Source organism: Eriocheir sinensis, chromosome 65 (genome assembly GCF_024679095.1).
Source record: "Eriocheir sinensis breed Jianghai 21 chromosome 65, ASM2467909v1, whole genome shotgun sequence".
NCBI lineage: Eukaryota > Metazoa > Arthropoda > Malacostraca > Decapoda > Varunidae > Eriocheir > Eriocheir sinensis.
The window spans coordinates 2,778,309-2,802,919 of NC_066573.1; the positions used below are offsets into that span (position 1 = coordinate 2,778,309).

Genomic DNA, 24,611 nt, shown 5'->3' on the forward strand with positions numbered 1-24,611 from the left:
AACCCGGACTCTAGATTCTAGGATTAAAGATGAGCTCCGGGAGGGCAGCATGAGCCAGTGCAAGATGGCGCCACTATAAACACTCGCCTGCGCCAGAACGGGCTGGGCCGACCATCAGGATCCATCGGGAAGAAGCCTACCGGCGCAATAGGCCACGACGTTAAAAAAAAAAAAAGTGGCGATAGGTGGGATTAGGTTTACAAGCGCTGCCCTGTGTAGGCTTTCCGACCTCTTGCAGACTCCGTGTGTTCTTGTTTTGTTTTTTTAATGTAATGTATCTAATCGTATTTCTTCGCTGGACGAAAGCTGTTTAGGTGCCGTGCTTGCTTGGCCGCAGGTCGAAACCGCCAGAGAAAGGCAGAGCGAGAGATAAGATAAAGTAAGTCTCACAGAGTTTGAATTGCAAAGCAGGTCACCAAATTGTCCCACATTGCTGAAAGGAAGCTGTTTGGTGGCCTGGCTTGCCTGGCCTCAAATGGAAACAGGTAGGAAGGGAAATGTGGAACGAGGGAGATTAAACATTTCGGAGAGTGTGAATCGCAGAGCAGGTCACTTCATACTGTGTTCTCTGGCTGAAGTGGGTGTTTGGTGTCCGGGCGTGGCCTTGATGCTAACACTCGACACTAAGAGGAGAATCAAGGTCAAGAAAAAAGGCAAATAAAGAAAATACGTGTTTCAGAGAGAGTGAATCGCAGAGCACGTCACTTCATACTCTCTCTCTCTCTCCCTCTCTCTGCCTGAAGTGAGCCTTTAGTGTCCGGGCGTGGGCTTGATGCTAACACTCAACACTAAGAGGAAGATCAAGGCCCCTGGTAAGAAAGCAAATAACATAAAGGTGTTTCGGTAATTGCATGTGAGTCTCAGAGCAGGTCACTTCATGCTCCTCTCTCTCTCTCTCTCTCTCTCTCTCTCTCTCTCTGCCTGGTGAGCCATTAGTGACCTGGCGTGGCCTTGATGCAAACACTAAGGTGTGAGAGGATGTCCAAAGCAAGAGAGATAGACGTAAAGCGTGCATCTGAAGCTGTGAATCGGAAAGCAGGTCACCTCCTCATCCCTATTTGTTTTTAGTGAGCTGCTTAGTGGAGTGGACTGATCCCTGGGTAATTTCAGTAGACACGTGTGCATGGCGTTAGAGGCAAACACTCAACACTAACAGGCTCTCCCAAGTCACGGGTAAAAGGGTCATCGGGCACGCGGGGCTCGGAGGAGGGCGGGAGAGGGGGTCAGCGAGGCCTTGAGTGAGGAGGCATGCACCGTGATGCACGCCACACAGTGAAGGCTTGAGGAGAGCAGCGAGCGGATAGTTACGCAAGACCTGCTCGTTGCTATTTGCGGAGTCCGGAGTGAAGCACCTATTAGTGTGAAGTGCGGGCCCTACGAGGAACGGCTGAAGCATTCGGCTGTTTGGTTGTCATTCGAGGCTGCGTGGTGCTCACTCGTGAACGACGAAGGGAAATGAGAGAGCCGTGTAGAGTCTCGGAAAACATCACCATAGAGGAAATACTCTCGCTTATGCCAAATCCTCTGTTGCTGAACTAAAAGATTACCTAACACGAGAACAGACAAAAAGTAAAACATCACGCGCTTCCGTGGCAAAGGTGCAAGTGCATGATGATCAGTATTAGCATCTCTCGCGCCTCTAACGCGGTCTCAAAGTAGACTACTATGATTCGAAGTGTTTCTTATTCCTCATGTGCCTTACCCTACGCCCCTGTCCACCCAGCAGTGAATGGGCACCAGGTATTAATCGGGGGTTGTGTCCCGTCTCCTGGGGTCTGTTCCCTTCTCCTATAATTCCTTCCCCTTCTGTCTCTCTCCGGCATATGACCACAGATGTTGCGCCGACTAAACGAAACTTTCCAACCTTTCTGCCACTGCGTACTCTTCTTCCATGCATCGTTGTTTCCTTGTACTCATAACCTCACCAGAAATGAGGTGAATACTACCTTTATTCAAGCCCAGGGAGCATATGTCGTTATTAACCCAGTAGCTGCGCGGATCATGTTTCCTAAAGACCCCTCTAAGCGAATTACTGTAATGAGAAAAAATCATCACTCACGCCAACCATTATATTATATGTATCAATGCATTTGTGATCAGTTTATGTATCCTCTATTTGGGGGGGTTTATATCAAGGCAAGAATTTGGCCCGTCGCTGGTATACTGTAAAGCCACATATTTGGCCCGTCGCTGCTACCGGGTTAAAGACTGACAGTGAAACGGTGACAATACTTTACCAGGGAGCTTACTTGTCGCGGCCCCACCAGAGAACTCAGGAGAACCCTCAACAAATACTCGCCCATAGATGAAGACAGTGGCTTTGAAAGAAGTGTAAACGGCGGCAGACTGGCAGTACTCTCAACGGGGCCCACTCGCTGCCACCTCATCACAGACACGGAAAAGTTCTGATTGGACTCCGTTAAACCCAAGTTCGCAATGGACGCCGACGACAATAGCATCAGTGACTCCTTCTCCGGCAGCGCTCTGGGCCGCGTGAGTCGCAGGAGCAGCCAGTGTAGCAGGATGAGCCGCCGGGCCAGCAGCGCCAGTAACAGCAGCAGCAACATCAACATAGACGACCTCTCCTTGCTGTCCGAGTCGTTCCCTGCGCGGTTGTGGCACCGATGGATGGGGCTTGTAGGTGCCTGCCGATGTTCCTTTAGTCTCCCATCACATTCTCCGTTTTCTTTCTTCTTGCTCCCCCTTCCTCCCTCTCCCACCCTCCCTAGTCTCATATCCTTCGCATCCTTTGAATTATTACTCTTCCTTTCCTTCCCTTCTTCCTCCTCCTTGCGTTACCATTATTAAACTACGAGTGATACTAATTTTAAGTGGACAGGCTTCTGCGTATATACAAGTAGAGGTGAGGAGTGAAAAGATGAAGAAAGGAATGGGAAAATAATGTTAAGGAAGAAGGGAAAGAACCTTCAAGCCCCGTTCACACTGTGTCGACTCTGGGCCACGACTACCCACGACTCTAGGGTACACGAGGTCTTGGGTGTTGATGTGAGAGGGTCGGGCATGTCTTGAAAGAGGTCTTGAGACTGTTGCCGAATGCTGCGCTGACGTCGTGACGGGAGTCTGGAGTCGTGAGGGTTAGGATGACATGCTGGCAACTAGTTTTTATTATTTTTTTATTTTTTATTTAAACAAAACCGAATGTCCCAGAAAGTCGGCAAGACACCAAGACCCCAATAACACCTCACCCCCCTTCTTGGAGCGTGGGAACCAACTTGTCAAATGGAAAAGTCGCTGGGTTGTCGTGGCCCAGAGTCGGCACAGTGTGAACGGGGCTTAAGAAGGAGGAAGGTGATGTAAAGGAAGAAGACAAAGTTATATAACAAGAACAAAGAAACGAATCAATTTTTTTTTAGGAACAAAGAAAGGATTTTTTTTTTTTGCGATGGTTTATTTTATCGACGAAGAAATCAACTTTTTAGGAACAAAGAAAGACAACATTTTAGAAGCAAAGAAAGGATTTAAGTTTTTGCGATGGTTTGTTTATTTTATTGACAAAGGAAATTATTACTCTTCTCCTGTTAGGCACAAAGAAAGGATCTAAGTTCTTACGATGGAGAAACAGGGATTTAGAGAAAACGAAGAAAGGCGAACTAATTTAAATCAGTCACTTCAACATGCCCTCCCTTACACCCCACACCGCCGTTTGTAGGCATTGGAATTACAGTCACGCAATAGCACAATAAGAAGCCAGATTTTTTTTCGTCAGTGGTTTGCCTGAACGCGCTGTGAAAGCAAGCAAGCATGCACATCCGAATTGCACACACGGCCGCAACTTTAGTCACCCCTGAACTGGCGGGTATTGTTTTTTTACCTTCATGTGACGTCATCCCGCTGCTCCGCCCCCAAACCGCCCCCTGCGCGTACCGGTCGCAGTTTTGAAGCAGTGACTTGACTTGGTATATATAGACTTAGGATCTACAAACAGAAGTATTACAGACTGACCAGCCGAAGTTTTTCTCTGAACCTGGGCGGCGTTTGTCGGGCCTCGTCTTGATTGGCTGGCTTCCTCTCTGGCTCTGTGTCCATCAAACAGGCTACAGTGCTGCATGTTTCTGTGTTATTTGTCTTACCCTAGTGGCCGATAAATGGGTGCCTGGGGGAAACCTGGGAAAGGTAAACTGTGGTAACCGTTTGGTTGACACTTATACATTGTTAACACATTGATAGTTTAGCAGCACAGTCTCGGTAATTTTCTTGCCACATTTAGTGCTAGCAGACTGATCTGCAGGTTTTCAGTAAGATTTCCAGCAGATTGCCACCAACTTTGAGATCCCTGGAAGACAATTTGTGTTACTGGGGGAGCGTTGCCCAGGCAGTGATGTGGAAAACTCTACGGCCACAGCCGGCCACATTTAAGATAGCGTGACGGACAATGCAAACACCTCGGGGTGTCGCCAACACTATAATATATGTAGATTGATAGACAACATCCATGAGAGTGAGGGAGGAGTCCACACAATGAGGAGAGACCTGACAAACGCTGCCTAGGTACCGGAGGAACGTTTGAACACTATTTTAGTTATGGTACAAGTAATAATGAAAGTAGTAGTATAGTAGTGGTAGTAGTAGTAGTAGTAGTAGTAGTAGTAGTAGGGGTGGGGCCAATGAATTACTTTGTGAAAGGATATGAGAAAAGATACCGCTGACAACGCAACTCTAATGGATGGAGGCCCGTAGTAGTAGTAGTAGTAGTAGTAGTAGTAGTTGTTGTTGTTGTTATTGTTTTTGTTTTTCTGTCATAGTAGTAATATAAGTTGCAGTAGAAGTAGTGGTAATAACAATAGTGGTAACAGCACAAACTTGTCGCGCATTCTGTGTATATAATTGTGCTATTACCACGCTGTAGTGGAGGAACGCGCGGGTCAGTGCTGGGACCCATTTTTGTATCATATACATCAACGAGATAGAAACAGGACTGAAATCCTCCCTGTCGATGTTTGCTGACGACGCCAAAATAAGTGAGATGGCCTTCACGGAGGGTGATGGCGAAATCAATCAAAAGGGCTTTTAATCAGATTTAGCCAGTGGTCTGAAAAGTGGCAAATGTCCTTCAATTTTGGCAAGTGTAGAGTCATGCATTTTGGGTACAGAATTAGTAACAATACATGCAACATGCAAAAGAAGCCTCCGCAGGTTGTACAGGAGGAATCGGATCTTGGGGTCACCATCAACAGTAACCTAAAACATACAAACCAGTGTTAAAAAAAAATCTTATTTTATGTTCGGGTTCATAGGGAGGAACCTCGAGTGTAAGACACAGAGTATAATATTATCTTTATATCGTAAATATATGGTAAGACCCCACCTGGAATTTGTAGTGCTGTTCTGGTCCCCTAATTTCAAAGAGAGAGTTCAGCGACGCGCTACGATAGTGATTACATCCTCACGTGTTCAGCCGTATGGAGAACGACTTTAGCGACTCAGTCTATTTGCGTTTGAAAAGTGACGCTTATGTGGAAATGAGATTCCGGTCTTCAAGTAAATAAAGAAGTTTAGTAACTTTGATTATTTTTTTAAAATCGAAACTAACTCAAGATCTAGAAATAACGGTCTACCGATTAAATAGAGGTGATATAGTCTGCAGGAATTTTAGTTTTTTTCACAAACCGAGTCAACCGCCATTGGATCAACCTTCTCGCAGTAGTGATTGCGAAAAACATCTACTCCTTTAAAAATCACTGACCGTTACACTGTAGCGTCCGGAGCAAAGCAGCGTCGTGATGGGCCAACAGGCTTTATGATGTCTGGTTTTCCATGTTTTTTGAGCTCCTCCTCCTGATTCGAGACCTGGTTTTCTGCCTCCCTCTCCTCCTCGTCCTCCACCTCCTCCTCTTTTCTTCTTTTCCTCCTCGTCCTCCTTTTTTTCTTCTTCCTCTCCCTCTTTCTCCTCCTCCACCTGCTTTTATTCTTTTCCTCCTCCTCCTCCTCCTCCTCTTTTTCTTCTTCATCCCCATCTTTCTTTTTTCATCATCATCATCATCATCATCTTTTCTTCTTCTTCTTCTTCTCTTTCTTTTTCTTTTTCTTTTTTTTCCTCTTCCTCTTTCTCCTCCTCCTCCTCCTCCTCCTCCTCTTCTTCTTCCTCCTCCTCCTCCTCCTCCTTCTTCACCCTCTATCCCAAGGCAGACTCACCAAGTATCCTCTGCATAACACTTCTTATCACCTGGTCTTCAATATCACTGTCAGTTTAGTATCGAAAAATAAAGTATGGCTGACTAAGTGGATACCTGATAATCTGCTTGACTTTGAGGCTAGCTAAGACGAAGGCCTAACTTGCAGGGGAAGGGACTTGTGTGCTGAGTTGTTATAAGAGAGAGAGAGAGAGAGAGAGAGAGAGAGAGAGAGAGAGAGAGAGAGAGAGAGAGAGAGAGAGAGAGAGAGAGAGAGAGAGAGAGAGAGAGAGAGAGAGAATTATTGACAGGGGCAATACGTTAACTTCAAACAGCATAGCGATATTCTCCCTTTTTGAGAATGTCGCATAGCAGGACAAAGGACAGCGACAGCAACAGCAACAATAACAGCAGTGTGTGTGTGTGTGTGTGTGTGTGTGTGTGTGTGTGTGTGTGTGTGTGTGTGTGTGTGTGTGTGTGTGTTTATTTTACTCTCTATCTTTCCGTCTGTGTCTGTATCCTGTCTGTCTATGCCTGTATTTTTGCCAACTTGTGTCTCTATCTATGTCTGTCTCTCTGTATATATCTTTTTCTGTCTTGTCTAACTTTGTCTATTTTCTGTCAACCTAATTATCTGTCTTTCTGTGTCGCATCTCTCTAAACTGTCTTTCTGTCTGTCCGCCTTTCTAACCAGCTGTCAAAGTGTTTAGCTATCGGCCTATATGTCCGTCTGTCTGTCTGTACGTACTTTCGAAAGGCCAGCGAGGATTAACAGACTTATTCTCCCCTCGTCCGGGCAAGGCAAGGAATACTGATGTTTGGGTGTTGGGAGGGAGGGAAAGGGACGGGGGGAGGAAGGCTGAGAGGGGCTGACTGGTGGTGAGGGAAGGGGGGGGAAAGGAGTAGGAGGAGGGAGATGGGGAATTGGTGGTGGGGGAGTGGATGGACTAGAGTGGAAGGGAGGGGGGGAGTACTGAAGGGCGGAGGGGCGGTAGAAACGGAGAGAGAGAGAGAGAGAGAGAGAGAGAGAGAGAGAGAGAGAGAGAGAGAGAGAGAGAGAGAGAGAGAGAGAGAGAGAGAGAGAGAGATGTAAATGGGTAAATAAATAAAGTAAATGGGAAGGAATGAGAGTTGAGTCCGCAGTAAAGAATGAACGAGGAGGGAGTGGAGGTGGAGGTGGGGGAGGAAACATGTAAGATTATGTGGTCAGGGCTACCCACCCATACCCTCCAACCCATGCCCCCCCCCCCCCCCTCCCCGTTCCCATCTCGTGTATTCGCTCCCCCAGCCTCCAAATGCCTCCCCGTAAAAGAACAAACACATCCAGTACATAGATTTTATTTTTCACGTTTTTTTGGGTTTCGTTATAAGTAGGTGTAATAAGAATTATAATAACAACAGTAATAACAAAATAATAATAATGATAATAATAATAATCAGAGTATTCGTAAATAACAAAAAAAAAATATAGAAAACAAACGATCTTAAGTGTGTGTGTGTGTGTGTGTGTGTGTGTGTGTGTGTGTGTGTGTGTGTGTGTGTGTGTGTGTGTGTGTAGGATAATGTTTGATATGCGTATGTTAGTAAGCAGTATACCATTCATACCCACCTGTTACCCTGTGGGTGTGGGTGTGGGTGTGGGTGTGGGGATGGGGGTGGGGTGGGTGGGTGTTGGTATATTGGGGTGGGGTGGGGAGGTGGATTTTGTGGGGGTGGGTGTGGGTTGATGTTGGTATGGGTGGGTGGGGGTGGGGATGGGGGTGGGTTGATGTTGGTATGGGTGAGTGGGGGTGGGGATGGGGGTGGGTTGATGTTGGTATGGGTGGGTGGGGGTGGGGATGGGGGTGGGTTGATGTTGGTATGGGTGAGTGGGGGTGGGGGTGGGTGTGGGTTGATGTTGGTATGGGTGGGTGGGGGTGGGGGTGGGGGTGGGTTGATGTTGGTATGGGTGGGTGGGGGCGGGGGTGGGTGTGGGTTGATGTTGGTATGGGTGTGGGTGGGGGGTGGGGGGGGAGTGTGCAAGTATTGTAGCTCACATACCCACTTCTTTCCATGTTTCTTCTCTTGACTTTCTTCTTCTTTCTTTTTTTTTTTACGTTTGGCCTATTGAGCCGGTTAAGCTTTCTAGGTGAGGCTCCAGCTCGCAATGGTGCAGGCAAGTGTTTTATAGTGGCGCCATCTTGCTTGGCTCATGCTGTTCCCCGGAGCTCATCTTTGATCTTCTTTAGAGAGTCTATCTAGATTCCGGGTTGATAGTTAGTCATCAGGACAGCATGTGTGTAGTCTTAGGCCATTCGGCGATGACTTAAAATTGTCAGCTTGTAGTGGTGGTGATTGTATGTCTATTTATGCATATATGTCTGTGTGCGTGTAGGCGTGTAAGTATGTAAGTAGATATATAAAGGGGCTATTACACTGGGCAAATTTTCCGTGGATCTTCAGTCAAACCACGATTTCCGCTAGCGTGGTTCTCATTTGTTTCTTGTTATTGCTGCTGATGATGATGGTGAGTAATACCGTCGTCCTTCGGTGAAATCTAACGTAACTTTGGAAGATCGTGGACACGTCAGAAAACCGCGGAAATATGAGAACCACGCCAGCGGAAATCGTGGTTTAACTGAAGATCCACGGAAAATTTGCCCAGAGTAATAGCCCCTTAAGTGTGTAAGTAGATATATTAGTCAGCCCTCCCTACCCACCTCACCCTCCTTTCCTCTCCCCCCGGTGATCTTCGCAGCCGATGCCTCTGGGGAAGATGTCCGAATACGGCTTCGAAGAGGACGACAGCGGCGGGCTTGGCGGGCACCAGACGGACGCCGGCCAGAACTACATCACAGTCATCCCGGTGGAGTACCCGACGCGGAGGACCTACGGGGACTACGATGCCTTCCCCCGCTCCGCCACCATAGCCAGGTAACGGGGGAGGGAGGCTAGGGAAGGGGAAAGTGTGGGAAGGGAATGGGAATAGAGAGAGAGAGAGAGGGAAGGGAGAAGAGGAAAAATATGAGATACAGAAAGGAAAGAAAGGGAATAAGGAAGGGAGGTTAGGAAACATGTGAGGGTATGAAAAGGGAAGAAGAGAAGGCTAGGGAAGGGGAAGGTGTGGGAAGGGAAGGGGAAGAGAGAGAGAGAGAGAGAGGGAAGGGAGAAAAGAAGTAAGATGAAAAGGGAGAAGAGGAAAAATATGCGATAAAGAAAGGGAATAAGAAAGGGAGGTTAGGAAACATGTGAGGGTATGAAAAGGGAAGAAGAGAAGAGAGAGAAAGAGGTCAAAGATGTAAGATGGAAAAGGAGGGAACAAGATATGGGATGCTGGGGAACAGGTGTGAGGGTGTAAGAGAGAGAGAGAGAGAGAGGGAGAGGGAAAGAGAATACTGGATGGGCTGAAAGAGAGTGAGAAAAAAAGAGCGAGACAAATGAAAACAGGAAAGACGATGGAAGAGGATGGAATAAGAGAAGGAGGCTGGAGGAAAGGTGTGAGGAGGTAAGGGAGAGGGAGAGAAAGGATATCTGAATGAGACAGGAAGGTAGAAGGGGAACAGAAAAGAACATAGAAGGAGGACTAAAGGAGAGAGAAGGAGGAGAGTGTGGTGTGAGGGAGAGAGGGGGAAAGAGGAAAGAAGAGAGAGAGAGAGAGAGAGGGAGAGGGGGAGGGGGCACGGTGAAGGACAAACATGTAGGACAGATAAAACCACAAACTCATTACAGGAACACTGCGAATTTTGACATGTTAGTTAAAACGAGAGACGCGACAGAGAATGGGAAGGAAAGAAGAGGAGCTTGAGCGTGGAAGGAGAAGGAGAATGAAGGAGGAGGAAGAGGAGAGAGAGTCAATTAGAGAGAGGGACGAAGGATAGAAATAGATACAAGGAGAAGGACAGTGAGTAGATGGGAAGAGAGAAAGTTAGAAAAAGAGAGACAGGAGCGGCAAGGAGAGAGAAGGAGGGAGAGAGGGAGATAGAGAGGGAAAGGTGCAAGGATGTAAATAGATAGGAAGGATGAAACTAGGGAAGACGAAGAGAATTAAATGGAAAGAGAGAGAAGAAAAGAGAGAGGGGGGAATGGGAAAGAGGGAAGGAGAGATAGGAGGTAACAATAAGAGGGAGGAAGAAAATGTGAAGAAAATAGTCAGGCAGATGGACAGACTCACAGACAGATAAAGAGAAACAGACAAAGACAGACAAAGACAGAGACAGACAGGCATATATCGAAGAGCATTATAGGAGTCACTGGTGTAAGTAATGGACATGGCATCATCGAAACTATCAGCAGTAACAACAACAACAACAACAACAATAGAAATAACAACATGCAACTTTTTTAACAACGGCATAACTTATACTTTTCCTTCTTCTTTTACATCTTCCTCCTCCTCCTCCTCCTCCTCCTCCTCCTCCTCCTCCTTCAGCAGTAACAACAATAATAATAGCGACAACAATAACAACAACAACAACAACAGTAGAAATAGCAACATGAACTTTTTAACAACTGCATAACTTCTACTTTTCCTTCCTCTTCTACATCTTCCTCCTCCTCCTCCTCCTTCTCCTCCTCCTCCACTCTTATGTAAACCCAGTGTTTTTAAATTCTTCTCTTCTTCTTGTAAATTTTGCCTCTACTCTTCCTCCTCTCCTCTTCCTTTCCCATGTTTTTCCTCTTTCTTTTCCTTTTCTTTCCTCTTCCTCCTTTTTCTATTCCTTTTTCTTCCTCCTCGTCATCCATCTCTTTGCTACTCCACCGCCTCCACTCCACTCCTCCTTGTCCTTCTGTTCTTCCACACTTTTTAATCTCCACCTTGCCACACCTCCACCGCCACCACCACTCGGCTTCATCCGTAGATTGTTGGCTATCGTAGTTGCTGCATTCTGAACATACTTTTTTTGCGCCTACCAACTGACTGACTGATTGTGTACTTTTATTTTTTCACTCTACCGTGTGTGTGTATATGTGTCTCTCTCTCTCTCTCTCTCTCTCTCTCTCTCTCTCTCTCTCTCTCTCTCTCTCTCTCTCTCTCTCTCTCTCTCTCTCTCTCTCTCTCTCTCTCTCTCTCTCTCTCTCTCTCTCTCTCTCTCTCTCTCTCTCTCAGCAAGCAGTATTTCTTTTTTCTTAGTTATTTTATGGAGATACTAAAAAAATTTCCTCCATCTCTCTTGGCTTACTAATTATGTCCTTTTTTACTCTACGGATGCTTTGATATAATTGCTGATAATAGTCGTTTTTCATATATATTATTCTCTATTGTTGTTATTATTATTATTATTGTATGTCGGATTATTTGTTGTTTTTTTGCTTCCTCGTTTGTGGCTCCATCCCTTATTTACTCTAGTCTTCTTCTTTGGTTTAAATTTTGGCCCATCGCTCGCTCGCTTGCTGCCCCAGGACCCGCAGGTGAGAGGACTGTTAGTGTGTGTGTGTGTGTGTGTGTGTGTGTGTGTGTGTGTGTGTGTGTGTGTGTGTGTGTGTGTGTGTGTGTGTGTGTGTGTGTGTGTGTGTGTGAGAGAGAGAGAGAGAGAGAGAGAGAGAGAGAGAGAGAGAGAGAGAGAGAGAGAGAGAGACCTAGTAGTAGTTATAGTAATAGTAGTAGTAGTAGTAGTAGTAGTAGTAGTACTAGTAACAGTAACATTGGTCATAATACAAGCAATGCTCTGCTAGCTTAATTGATGTCTGATGATGATACAATGTAGAATATATAGACTGCCCCTTAGCCAGCCAACAGCCATATAGACATACAGGCAGCAGCTACGAGCCTCCCTCTCCTTGTAGTCTGGCGGCTGATCATGTATAGTCTCCCCTCTCCCTGCCCCTTGCGTCCACTTAACCGTAGTGCCTCTGCTGGCTTCAAGTACAGTGGGTAGTGGCAAGTTGTAGTGCTGCTGTAGTAACTTATAAGCTCCCCTCCCCCATTTGTGCCCCCCCCCTCCCATGCCCCCTCTGCTAAGTACTGTTCCGCCCCCCTTGATAAGCGGTTCAGGCATGCCCCCCCTCCCTCCCTCCTCCTCCCCCCCCCCCCGAAACACATCTACCCATCCACTACACTCTTTGTCTCATGTCGTGTCTCCTCTGGCTCACTCACTACCCTCGCCTCCCCTCCCGTCTCATCACCGTGGGCTTCTTGAAACACACTGACTTGATGGGTCGTTCCTGTAACACACTCTCTCTCTCTCTCTCTCTCTCTCTCTCTCTCTCTCTCTCTCTCTCTCTCTCTCTCTCTCTCTCTCTCTCTCTCTCTCTCTCTCTCTCTCTCTCTCTCTCTCTCTCTCTCTCTCTCTCTCTCTCTCTCTCTCTCTCTCTCTCTCTCTCTCTCTCTCTCTCTCTCTCTCTCTCTCTCTCTCTCTCTCTCTCTCTCTCTCTCTCTCTCTCTCTCTCTCTCTCTCTCTCTCTCTCTCGTTCGCTCGCTCGCTCGTTCGCAAGTACCACCACCTCTATTACTAAGCCTCTAGATAACTTAAAAATCCTTAGTTTCAATGCGCGTAGCCTAAGAAACAAATTTGATGAACTGAGATGTCTTGCTCTAACAGAAAATTTTGACATAATTGCTATAACCGAAACATTTATCGACACCACAAATATTGATTTAAGTTCCGAATACAACATAGATGGCTACAGACTCTTCAACAAAGATCGTGTAAACCGTAGAGGCGGTGGCGTCGCCCTTTATGTCAAAAGCTATTTGCAACCCACTGACAAAACACCGGGAAACAGTAACGTTGAACATTTGTGCGTGCGAGTAAACATTTAAAAAGTCAACTTAAATATATATGTAACCTACAGACCTCCCGGGCAATCATTCGATGACGACCTTGAAATGTACAGCGTTTTAAGGCAGTCACTTAATAACAGCGACTCACTGATACTAGGAGACTTTAACCTCCCCATATCGACTGGGCGACACTGTCAGGTACAGAAGGCGAGTCACATAGAATGATCGAATTTCTAGAAGAAAATTATCTAAGCCAAATGGTTTCTGAGCCAACTCGACAAAATAATATACTCGACCTTGTTATAACGACCCAAGATAACCTAATCAGTAGTGTCACGGTAGGAGAACACCTCTGTTCTTGCGATCATAAATTAGTGCGCGTCGACATTAAAGCTCAATCATCAGTGACTGAAAATAAAGTAAAGGTGCCCAATTTCAAAAGAGCTAACTTCGTAGAAATCCGAACAAAACTAACAGAAATACAACTATCAGATGACGGCAACGTAGAGGAAGCCTGGCTAAGCCTTAAAAATCACTTACTCACTCAGCAGAACACATTCGTCCCCTTGTGCGAGAAGCGAATTAACACTAATAAAAGCCCACCGTGGTTTAATAGCGAAATTAAACAATCAGTCAATGAGAGAAAATTGTTTTACAGGTTAAAGAAAGAACAAAGCACGCCCGAAAACATTAGACTTTATAATGATGCCAGGCGACGAGTAAAAAGACTAGTAGGTCAGGCAAAGCGTAGATACGAAGAAAATATTGCAGCCAACTGTAAAAATAATCCGAAATCTTTCTTCAGTTACATAAACAACAGAAAGGCGATCAAAAGTGGTATTGGACCTTTAACAAACAGCGACGGTGCACTAGTGACTGACAGCCAACACATTGCAAACCTCTTAAACAATTACTTTTCCTCGGTGTTTAATACTAACAGTCTTCCTCTCGCTACCACCAACACCAGTACTATTGTAAATCTCGAGCATTCATTGCCTAATTTTGAAATAACAACCGATGAAGTCCTTAAAGCTCCATTCACTTAAAACAAATAAAAGTCCTGGACCTGACAAAGTATATCCAACTCTGCTGAAAGAAACAAAGAGCGAAATACTCTCCTTCCTCACAACCGTATTCAATATGTCCTTGCGACAAGGCATCGTCCCTTCAGATTGGAAAAAGGCTAACGTGACACCGATTTTCAAGAAAGGAGACAAAAAAGTACCAGGTAATTACAGGCCCATTAGTCTAACTTCGGTTGTAGGTAAGCTACTTGAGGGCATAATTAGAGACAAAATTGTGAATTACCTTGAAAGCCACTCATTGATTGGGGACTCACAACATGGCTTCCGAAACAAAAGATCCTGCCTATCAAACCTATTAACCTTTTATAACGACCTCTTCACTGTTTATGACGTAACCAAATCACTGGACGTAGTCTATCTTGATTTCCAGAAAGCGTTTGATAAAGTCCCGCATCATAAATTACTTTACAAATTAAAGCAAATAGGTATTGACGGTCAAGTAAACCAATGGATCGCGAATTGGTTGAGCAACAGACAACAAAGAGTAGTGATTGACGGATTTAACTCAGAGTGGGCGCCTGTCACTAGTGGCGTCCCTCAGGGCTCGGTCCTGGCCCAGTGCTCTTCATTATTTACATCAACGACGTGGATGTTGGACTCAATAACCGCATTAGTAAATTTGCAGACGACACAAAGATTGGCAACTCGGTTCTCACTGACGAAGACAGGCAAAACCTCCAAGAGGATTTGCACAAAATTTCAGCTTGGTCGGATAGATGGGAGATGCCCTTTAACGTAGACAAGTGCCAGGTCCTTCAAGTTGGAACGAGGAATAAGAAGTTCGAATACGAAATGCGCGGCGTTAAACTCAAAAGCGTTCAATGCGTCAAAGACTTGGGGGTCAAAATCGCGTCAAACCTCAAATTCTCACAGCAATGCATCGATGCAGCAAATAAAGCGAACAGAATGTTGGGCTTCATTAAAAGAAACTTTTTATTCAAGAATAAAGATGTAGTACTCCCGCTCTACAACAGTTTAGTCAGACCCCACTTGGAATATGCGGTACAGTTTTGGTCTCCCCACCATGCAAAGGATATTGCTAAATTAGAAGGTGTTCAGCGTCGGGCAACGAAAATGATCCCTTCCTTGCGCAACAAATCCTACGAAGAAAGGCTTTCTACCCTTAACATGTTCTCTCTTGAGAAACGTCGCCTCCGAGGAAAACTGATCGAATGTTTTAAAATAATTAATGGTTTCACGAATGTAGACAGATCAACATTGTTTATGATCGATGACACTTTGCGCACGAGGAACAATGGTGTAAAACTCAGATGTAGACAAGTAAATTCAGACTGCACCAAATTTTTCTTCACCAACGTTGTAGTGCGAGAATGGAATAAGCTTCCACCGTCAGTGGTCCAGTGTAACACGATTGACTCCTTCAAAAATAAGCTCGACCGTCACTTCCTTCAACTTAATATCAACTAAAGTAGAAATGCAACGTTTTGGAGTCTTCTGATTAATGTAAAATCACTTAGGTTTAAGGACAGACCACCAAGTCTGGACCATGGGGTCTGTGTGGTCTGATTTTCTATGTAAATCTATATGTTTTTTTTTCTCTCTCTCTCTCTCTCTCATCAGGTCATTTCGCTTCATTTCCGCATAAAAGAAACAATAAATTCAACGTCGAAAAATGAACGAAAGCGAAACACCGCCGCGTCAGCAGTTCCCGTCACGTCGCGTTCACCGGACTAACTAACCAACTATTATAACTATCAGCAATTGTTTGACATTCTGACGCAGCAACGGGGCGACAAAACACGGCGGGAAACGTGCAGACAGACGGTCACTATTATTATTTGATACAATTTTTCCCGCGACAGAAGTAGTATAGGAAACAGCAATAATAATACCAGTGCGCAAAATGTTATAAGTCGCGACACACACACACACACACACACACACACACACACACACACACACACACACACACACACACACACACACACACACACACACACACACACACACACACACACACACACACACACACACACACACACACACATTGAGCCTTGAATATGTAACAACACTGCATTTCTAATTAGTTTGCCCTTGCTCGTGTCCTCGCCAGTTAATTAAAGGTTATAGGAAGCGAGCATCACGGATCAGGGAACAGAGAACGCTTCCAGGTATTCTAAGGACGAGAAGGAAAACAATGGACTTAGTTATATCATGTCATGCGTGGAAGTGACAACAGGTAGGCAAGCTAAGTGACAGAGTGCCAATTAGATTATTAACCCGGTAGCTGCGGGGGTCATGTTACTTAGGTTAGGTTAGGTTAACGGCCCCTCTAAGTAAAGTAATGAGAAAGAATCATCACTCACGCAAACCATTTCATAATATATATCAACGCATGTGTGATCAGTTTATGCATCATCTATTTTGGGAGGTTTATATCATGGCAGAAATTTGGCCCATCGCTGGTACACGGTAAAGCCGCAAATTTGGCCCGTCGCTGCTACCGGGTTAAAGGAGAAATCAGAGAGGAATGAAAACATTTTTGTATTATTATCATTGAAAGCCACGGACGGGCATCTTGGGAACATAATTAAAAAAAACTATATAAATCGAATCAGTCCCCTAGATGAGCAGAAATGGATGTTGAAAATAAGCGACAGTGAATTAAGGAAAAAAAGAGAAAAGAGAGAGAGAGAGAGAGAGAGAGAGAGAGAGAGAGAGAGAGAGAGAGAGAGAGAGAGAGAGAGAGAGAGAGAGAGAGAGAGAGAGAGAGAGAGAGATGAGTTAACAGGTGGTGCTGATCAGGCGGAGGATGAAATCAGAGCATTTGTCGAAGCAGAATGGAGGTCACTAACGTAAGACAGAGAAGAGGTAGAGGCCGTTCAGTGAGGCCTTTACCCTTAAGGTGGACTTGTGTGTATGAAATGAGTGACTTAATTATTACCTTCTTTTTTTTATTTTTCTATTATTATGTCATTATTCTGCAATTATGGAATGTTTGCAAAAAAATAATCAACACTCGCTCAGTCACGCTATTTATCGTTGATTCGTAAGCCGTGTCGAATGTCGAAATAAACGTCTGTAACTTTTTAAAGCTGAAAGGTATGATGTCTCGTGTGTATATACGCATACTTTCCGCGCCTACATTCGTTCCATTCTAAGCCGATTTGTCTATAAACCGTAAAGAACAGAAACGGAATGGTTGTCAAATTTCCTAACATACATATTTGCTTAATTGCGTCAGCTCGTTTTCTTTTCTTTTTTTCTCACTCGTGGTGTTGTGCGCGCGTGTGTCGTGTCGTGTGATCCTGTTTGACCTGTTTATATTCTCTCTCTCTCTCTCTCTCTCTCTCTCTCTCTCTCTCTCTCTCTCTCTCAGTTATCAATCTGGAGATAATTTCAACACCTCCCTTCCTTTCCTCTCCTTCCTCCCTCCTGTCCCATCCTCATCAGTTACTCGTACATAAAACCATCGTGCGGGCCTCCCCATTCACCCCTACACCCCCACAGATCTACAAACACTCCCTAACACTCTTACGCAGCCCCTCACACACACTAACAGCCTCCCCTAAGCGCCAGAGTTCAAGCATCAGCCCCCGTCGCCACCAAGCTCACGGCCGCCTTCACTCACCCCTCGTTTTCTATCCCCGCTGTAGGCGTCCGCGAGGGGAGACTGATGCCTTCCCCAGGTCAGCCACAATCTCCAGGTGAGTGAGAGTTGCGAGTTCTTGAGCCATGGACTGTGATGAGTTTGGGATTCACAAAACTTGTATATTTTTTTTCCGTGTCTAGTGTTCATAGGTTCGTAGGAGTCGATCTCAGGCTAAAATGTTGTATAGTTTTGTGTTTTTAATTAATAAACTAACCGTCCCTTTAGTCTCCTTGAATGTTTTAACAGAATACTAGTGCGTCAATGTGTGTGTGTGTGGGGAGGGAGAGAGAGAGAGAGAGAGAGAGAGAGAGAGAGAGAGAGAGAGAGAGAGAGAGAGAGAGAGAGAGAGAGAGAGAGAGAGAGAGAGAGAGAGAGAGAGAGAGAGAGAGAGAGAGAATTTATTACTCTACGTCACATTAATTTCTGTGTATTCAAAGGACCAAGGAAAACATCGATATGTAAAAAGAGGAGCGAGAATTTATTACTCTAACTACGTCACATTCATTTCTGTGTATTCAAAGGGCCAAGGAAAACGTCGATATCTAAATAGTACATATACAGAATACCGTTTTGAATGCAATTCTTAAACTAAAAAAAAATACTTACGTTATCAGTCTGGGGTCGTCATATTACCCCATCGGAGGTACTGATCCACCGCTGGAAAACATTTGCGCCGGACAGACAAAAAGACGGAAAGTAACGGCAGACCTTCCAAGTAATTATAATCCTCCTCCAAAGGTAATTATAAGAGAACTTCTGATATGTGTTTAAAGAAAGAGGACGATGTTTTTTTTGTTTTTTTTAATGTCGCGGCCTATTGCGCCGGTATGCTTCTTCCCGGTGGGGCCTGATGGTCGGCCCAGCCCGTTCTGGCGCAGGCGAGTTTTTATAGTGGCGCCATCTTGTGTTGGCTCATGCTGCCCCCCAGAACTCATCTTTGAGCCTCTCTTTGGAGAGGTTATCTAGAGCCCAGGGGTTGATGGGTGGTCTTCAGGCCAGGATGTGGGTAGTCTTAGGCCACTCGGCGGTGACTGAAAAGCCTCAGCTGTGCGGCGGCCAGGATTCGAACCCGCGTCCCCGTGTGCTCTGATGTATCATGATAACACGCCAGGCAGACAGGGAACACAAATAACAACAATGATATAAAAAAAAAGACCTGTCAAAATATCGGTAAATCAACAAACTACATCCTGTGTTTGAACAGAACGCAATGTGTGTCCTGACTTGTTCGGTAGCACGCCAGACAGATAAACAAGCAAAAACAAGCAAACCTCCCAGCGTAGTGGCCCCAAACCAGCTCTTCCCTGTGTTTGAATTTGAAGAGAGAAGACATTGAAGTAAAGGGACGAGGCTGACATCAGCGCCATATTCTTAAAACATTTCTGCGCCGCCCCAGCACCACATTTAGCAAGGCTTTTGTAGGAATTGTAGAGCTTTTCGTGGGTAGTTTTATGACCCTGGTGTTGTGTGACAAAGCCTCTGTGCCATGAACGTGGAAAAACGTTTATGAAAACACGTTTTACCTCTTTTTTGGCCTTTAGGTATCATTGATTTGAGAGGCGGAAGCTTTTAAGAATACCTTCCATACGTCTCCGTGACTTTGTTTCCTTTAACTTACTTATTCTAGCACCTACTACTAGACCTTTACCTTTACCTTACCTTACTTATATCTGACCTTAGTGCCATATGACCTTCCTCTCTCGCGGGCACAGGGAGTTTCTGCGGGAGCGGGCGGCGGCGGACTTCCTCCGGTCTGACTACAACAAGGGCAGCGCCGACCACCTGGACAAGGCAGCAGGCTTCTACCCCAGCATTCCGCCCCCTGCCTTCGACGTCCCCCCGCTCACCCTCGACCCTGACACCCGCCGCCCCTCCTCCACCTCACACATGCTCTCCCAGACCACCACCTCCGCGCCGCCCCCCTCCAACAACACCCTCCCCTCACACAACACCCTCCCCCCCGGCCACACCCACAGCCAGCTACCCCCCACGTCCACCACCAGCACCATGGTCGGGGGCGTCGTCAACCACCCCAACGTGACACAGCAGAGCCAGCCACACCAGCCACACCAAGACGAGTATGACAAACACCACGCCAAGGTCGACCATGAGAGGAAGGCGAACAAGGGTGAGGTCCAGTGTGTGTGTGTGTGTGTGTGTGTGTGTGTGTGTGTGTCCATCTGCCTTTCAGTCCATCCCGATACATCCATTTACCACCACCATCACTGCCATCTTATCCCCCTTCCCTTACCACCTCAACCACCACCCACCACCACAACCACCACCATCACCACCTCGTCCTCCTCCATCACTCTTAACTCTCTCACGTCTCCTCTATCCCCCGACCTCTCTTCCTTTTACTCAGACGCAAGGTAAAGGGAGGCCATGCTCAGACGTTCCTTCCTCTTCCCTTTACGTCCCATCTCTGGTTCTTCTGCCCTGTCTGTCCCTGGCTCCATCTGTTCCCGCCTCTGCTCATTCTGCTCCTGCTGCTTCCATCCCCACCATTTATCACGTCCAGGCCGATTTTCCTTGTCTTTCCACAATTCCCAGGGGGCGTCGTGGTGCAGTGGTTAGCACACTCGGCTCACAACCAAGAGAGCCTGGGTTCGATTCCCGGGCGGAGTGGAAAAATTTGGGCGGCTTTTCCGATGCCCTACGCCCCTGTCCACCCAGCAGTGAATGGGTACCAGGTATTAATCGGGGGTTGTGTCCCGTCTCCTGGGGTCTGTTCCCTTCTCCTATAATTTCTTCCCCTTTTGTCTCTCTCCGGCATATGACCACAGATGTTGCGCCGACTAAACGAAACTTTCCAAACTTCCACAATTCCCATCCATCAATGAATCCACGTTTTCCATTTTCTTAGATCAACTTATTCTAACTTAACTGTTTTCTCATCCCTAGTGCTGTGTCATCCTTCCATACCTCTCCGTGACTTTTCTCCTTTTACTTACTTATTCTAGCACCTACTACTAGACCTTTACCTTACCTTACTTATATCTGACCTTAGTGCCATATGACCTCTGATGGATGTTCTTTTTTCTTCCATTAACTCGCTCACTACTCCTCTTCCTCCATCACAATAACCTACCATCACCCCACATAGTCCAATCACTACCACCAACACCTCCTCCTCCTCACCCTCATCATCATATCCACCATCACCACACCTATCACCATTCATCACCACCCCTTAACCACATTACCATCACAAACAGATCATCACCCCCATCTAACTTCATCTCACCACTTTAACCCTCATCATCATATCCACCATCACCACACCTATCACCATTCATCACCACCCCTTAACCACATTACCATCACCAACAGATCACCACCACCTCGATCATCACCCCCCTCTAACTTCATCTCACCACTTTACCACCAATACAGTTCACCACCGACATGTTTTCAGCCCCCCCTCACTTCACCTCACCACCAGCTAACCACCTATATATCGATCCTTTATTTCGCCCTTGAGCTGTTTCGTTTGCTGTAAAAAAAACAAACAAACATCGTCATCACCAAATTTTTCACCACCACCAAGTTCTCAGCCCCACCTCGCTTCGCCTCACCAGCTCTACCAGCTCACCACCACTACTATGCAGGGACTCACACGGGGCGGGTCAGCTGTACGGTGGAGGTGTGTGTGTTTCTTCACTCTCGCGTGGCGGTGAGACTGCGGCTGGAGGACGGCGCCAGGATCACGGCCCAGGAGCTGCAGGCCATGGTGATTGAGGAGGAGGACGTGGCGCTACCCAAGCAGGCCATGGAGGTGTTTGCACTCTGGCTGGTCTCCCCAGTGCTAGGTGAGGATGGGGTGGGGTGGGTAGGGGGAATGAGAGAGAGAGATTTACATAGATTTACATAGAAAATCAGACCACACATACCCCATGCTCCAGACTAGGTGGCCTGTCCTTAAACCTAATTGATTCTACATTAATCAGATGGCTCCAAAACGTTGCATTTTTACTCTAGTTAATATTAAGTTGAAGGAAGTGACGGTCGAGCTTGTTTTTAAATGGTTTAGTTAAAGTTTTTTTTAAAGAGAGAGAGAGAGAGAGAGAGAGAGAGAGAGAGAGAGAGAGAGAGAGAGAGAGAGTAAATAAATAAGTACATAACATTGACTGTAAACGACCCAGTAACACAGTTCTCGTCTGACTCTTCGTATTAGCATGCGAGAAACCAGAGAGGCGACCACTTTAGAGATGAGGCCGCGACACACACACACACACACACACACACACACACACACACACACACACACACACACACACACTGCGTTGTGTTAATGTGTTATAGTGAATCCACGAGGAACTGGCGGATTGGGGGGTTTCTGCGGGGGTCTCTCCTCCCGTACCACGCTGCCACATCTCTTGTCTCCAATCAGGGATTAGAGTCAAGGTGTTATGAACCACCATGAGCCTCCCTTCATTTCCTCCTCTCTCTCTCTTCTTCGGGGACGAGAATACAGGCTGTCTTGGTGACCTGTTCGTCATGCACTCATGATCCAGTTTGGCGCAGACTCTTTCAATAGTTCTTTCACTAACATTAGTGGCTCTTGCTGTTCTTGCAGTTACTCTTGTGAGTGGTATGATAAATCCTCTGTTGTTTTTTTCGTCTAAAAAGTATTTGTTTACATTGTAAATTAGTTTTTTTCTCGCGGCTGTGCAGCCAACGACGTGGAGAGGCAGGGAGAGGGAGGGAGGGGAGAGGCAGAGGCGGGAGCGGGCCACCCATGGGCCCACCTGCTGACCCTTCCATGACCTTGAGAGAAGTGACCTGGGCTCTGGATGTGTAGAATGACAACGTTGAAATACAACTCTGTCAAGTGTCGTGGAATTTATACAAAATATTTGTTATTATCTTAAAAACGAAACAATCTTAACGCTATATGACCTTATTGGATTATCCAATTATTTAATTAAATTCATTTAAAGGTAGTAAATAGCTGACATATGAGAGGAAACGGTAAGTGTTGAGAGTGTGTGGAAAGGTGCGGTGCGGGGCTGACCCGCACCTCTCGCCCCCCAATCCGCCAGTTCCTCCTGGATTGACTATAGCATCAGCAACAAACATTTTAATAGATTTATATGCAAGAGAGAAGTTACACATTCTCAGATATCCGTGCGTGTGTGAGTGCGTGCAACTGCGTCTGCGTGCGTGCGTTCGTGTGTGTGTGTGTGTGTGTGTGTGTGTGTGTAAATTTAAGGCACAAGTTGAACGATGAGAGGTGATTGTGTTGCTTCATCGTGGATTTTAGAACCAAGAGACATGCGATTTTTTTTCATAATTTTTTTCATCATTTCTTTCATCATTTTTCACTTTTTTCATCATTTTTTTCAACGTTTTTTTTCATCATCATTTTTTTCAACATTTTTTTCATCATCATTTTTCATCATCGTTTTTCATCATCATTTTTTTTCATCACTGTCCAGTATTGCCTTATGTGCACAGCTGCAAGCACCCGACCCTCAACAATACACTTCTTCCACACCTTCACTAGTTTTCTTTTTCGCTCTTAGACACTCGCCCTCAGCACCCTGGACCCTTATTCTCAAACATTTCGGCGCCCAATTACACATATTTGACAAGGCTTTCGCAGGCGTTTCGGGCATTTTCAGGGGTAGTTTAATGGCCCTGGTGGTTGTTTAACTCTTCTTCTGTACCATGAATGTGAAAAAATCCTCATGAAAGCCCGATTAATCTCCATTTTGACCTTTGAAAATAGTTGATGTGCAAGGTGGAAGCGTCTGAGAATACCGCCCCTGATTCCCCAACATCACACCAAGCCACTTAACTGCGTCACCCACACTTACCAACCCATGCACATTCCAACACCATTGTCGGCATGCTCTCAATACGTCACCCTCGCCGCCTTTCTCTCCTCCGCCACATCCTCACCTCATCTCCCTCACTATCTCTCTAAGTGCATCCTCCCGAAAGTAAGCTCTCTTTCGGCCACTCCTCTAACTCTTTATAGGAGCAGTGAGTAGCGGGCTTTTTTTTCACATTTGTTGCCTTTTTTTATGCCCTTGAACTGACTCCTCTGCTGTAAAAAAAAAAAAAAAAAAACACTACCAACACCACCACCACTAATACCTCTTTTAAACACGTCCACAGCATCTCCAAGCCTCACTAATATCACCATTACCACCACCACCACCACCACTAATACCTCTTTTAAACACGTCCACAGCATCTCCAAGCCTCACTAATATCACCATTACCACCACCACCACCACCACTACTGCCACCACCCGTAATATACCCTCACTGCTACCACCACCAATACGTCTTTTAAACACATCATCAACACCTCCTCCAAGCCTCACTAGCACTACCATTTCTACTATCATCACCACTTAACGCACCCTCACTACCATCACAACCGCCACCAATACCCCTGTAAACACAACCTCATCACCTCCACCAAGCCTCACCAACACCATTACCACCACCACCAAACCTTGTCATCATTCATCCCCCCTCTCCACACCCACCCTAGAGTACCTCCTCCTCTCACCGCCTCCCCCCCCCGCCATAGAGATCCAGCTGAAGCCTCACCAACGAGCCCTGGAGGTGAGGCGCCACTGGGGGGAGCTGCTCAAGAGGTTCACCCAAGTGCCCGTCAAGCCCCAAGACGCCCGCTACGCCTACGAGCCCAAGATGGTGCTGAGGAGGAACGTCTTCTTCAGTAAGCGGGACGAAGTCAAGATCAGGTGGGTGAGGATGCGAGGGGATGAGTGAGAGCGAGAGTGAGTGGGTGTCCGGCTTATCAGATGGGTGAGGTGGGTGTCTGTGGATGTGTGAGTGAGATAGAGGGCAAGATCAGGTGGGTGAGATGTGTGGGTGAGGAGGTTATGTAGGAGGATGAGGGTGCGGGTGGGTGAGTGAGTGCGAAAGGGCGTGGGTGTTACTGTACTTACAAATCTGTCATCCATGTTTGATTGTAACTTTGTGTGTGTGTGTGTGTGTGTGTGTGTGTGTGTGTGTGTGTTCATTGGTAAGCATTACTATTACATAAACAGTTAAATTAATACAACAACAGACTTTGGGATGCGTATTCTCAATTGTTT

General features: G+C 46.1%; 1 protein-coding gene across 7 annotated transcripts in view; it reads left to right on the forward strand.

Moving 5' to 3' along the window:
* The window catches only part of LOC126987501 (FERM domain-containing protein 8-like), a 75,582-nt gene that overhangs the window by 31,619 nt on the left and 19,352 nt on the right, over positions 1–24,611 (forward strand). For 3 of the 7 annotated variants that reach the window (XM_050844473.1, XM_050844475.1, XM_050844474.1), the window contains exons 2-7: positions 2,241–2,637; positions 8,869–9,044; positions 17,534–17,584; positions 19,242–19,657; positions 21,111–21,341; positions 24,080–24,254. In XM_050844473.1, coding sequence (XP_050700430.1) covers positions 2,437–2,637; positions 8,869–9,044; positions 17,534–17,584; positions 19,242–19,657; positions 21,111–21,341; positions 24,080–24,254 — 1,250 coding nt within the window. In that variant the 5' untranslated portion in view covers positions 2,241–2,436. Of the gene's footprint in view, positions 1–2,136; positions 2,642–8,868; positions 9,045–17,533; positions 17,585–19,241; positions 19,658–21,110; positions 21,342–24,079; positions 24,255–24,611 lie in introns of those variants that run through there. The other 4 variants (XM_050844476.1, XM_050844477.1, XM_050844470.1 and 1 more) reach the window with 3 other exon arrangements.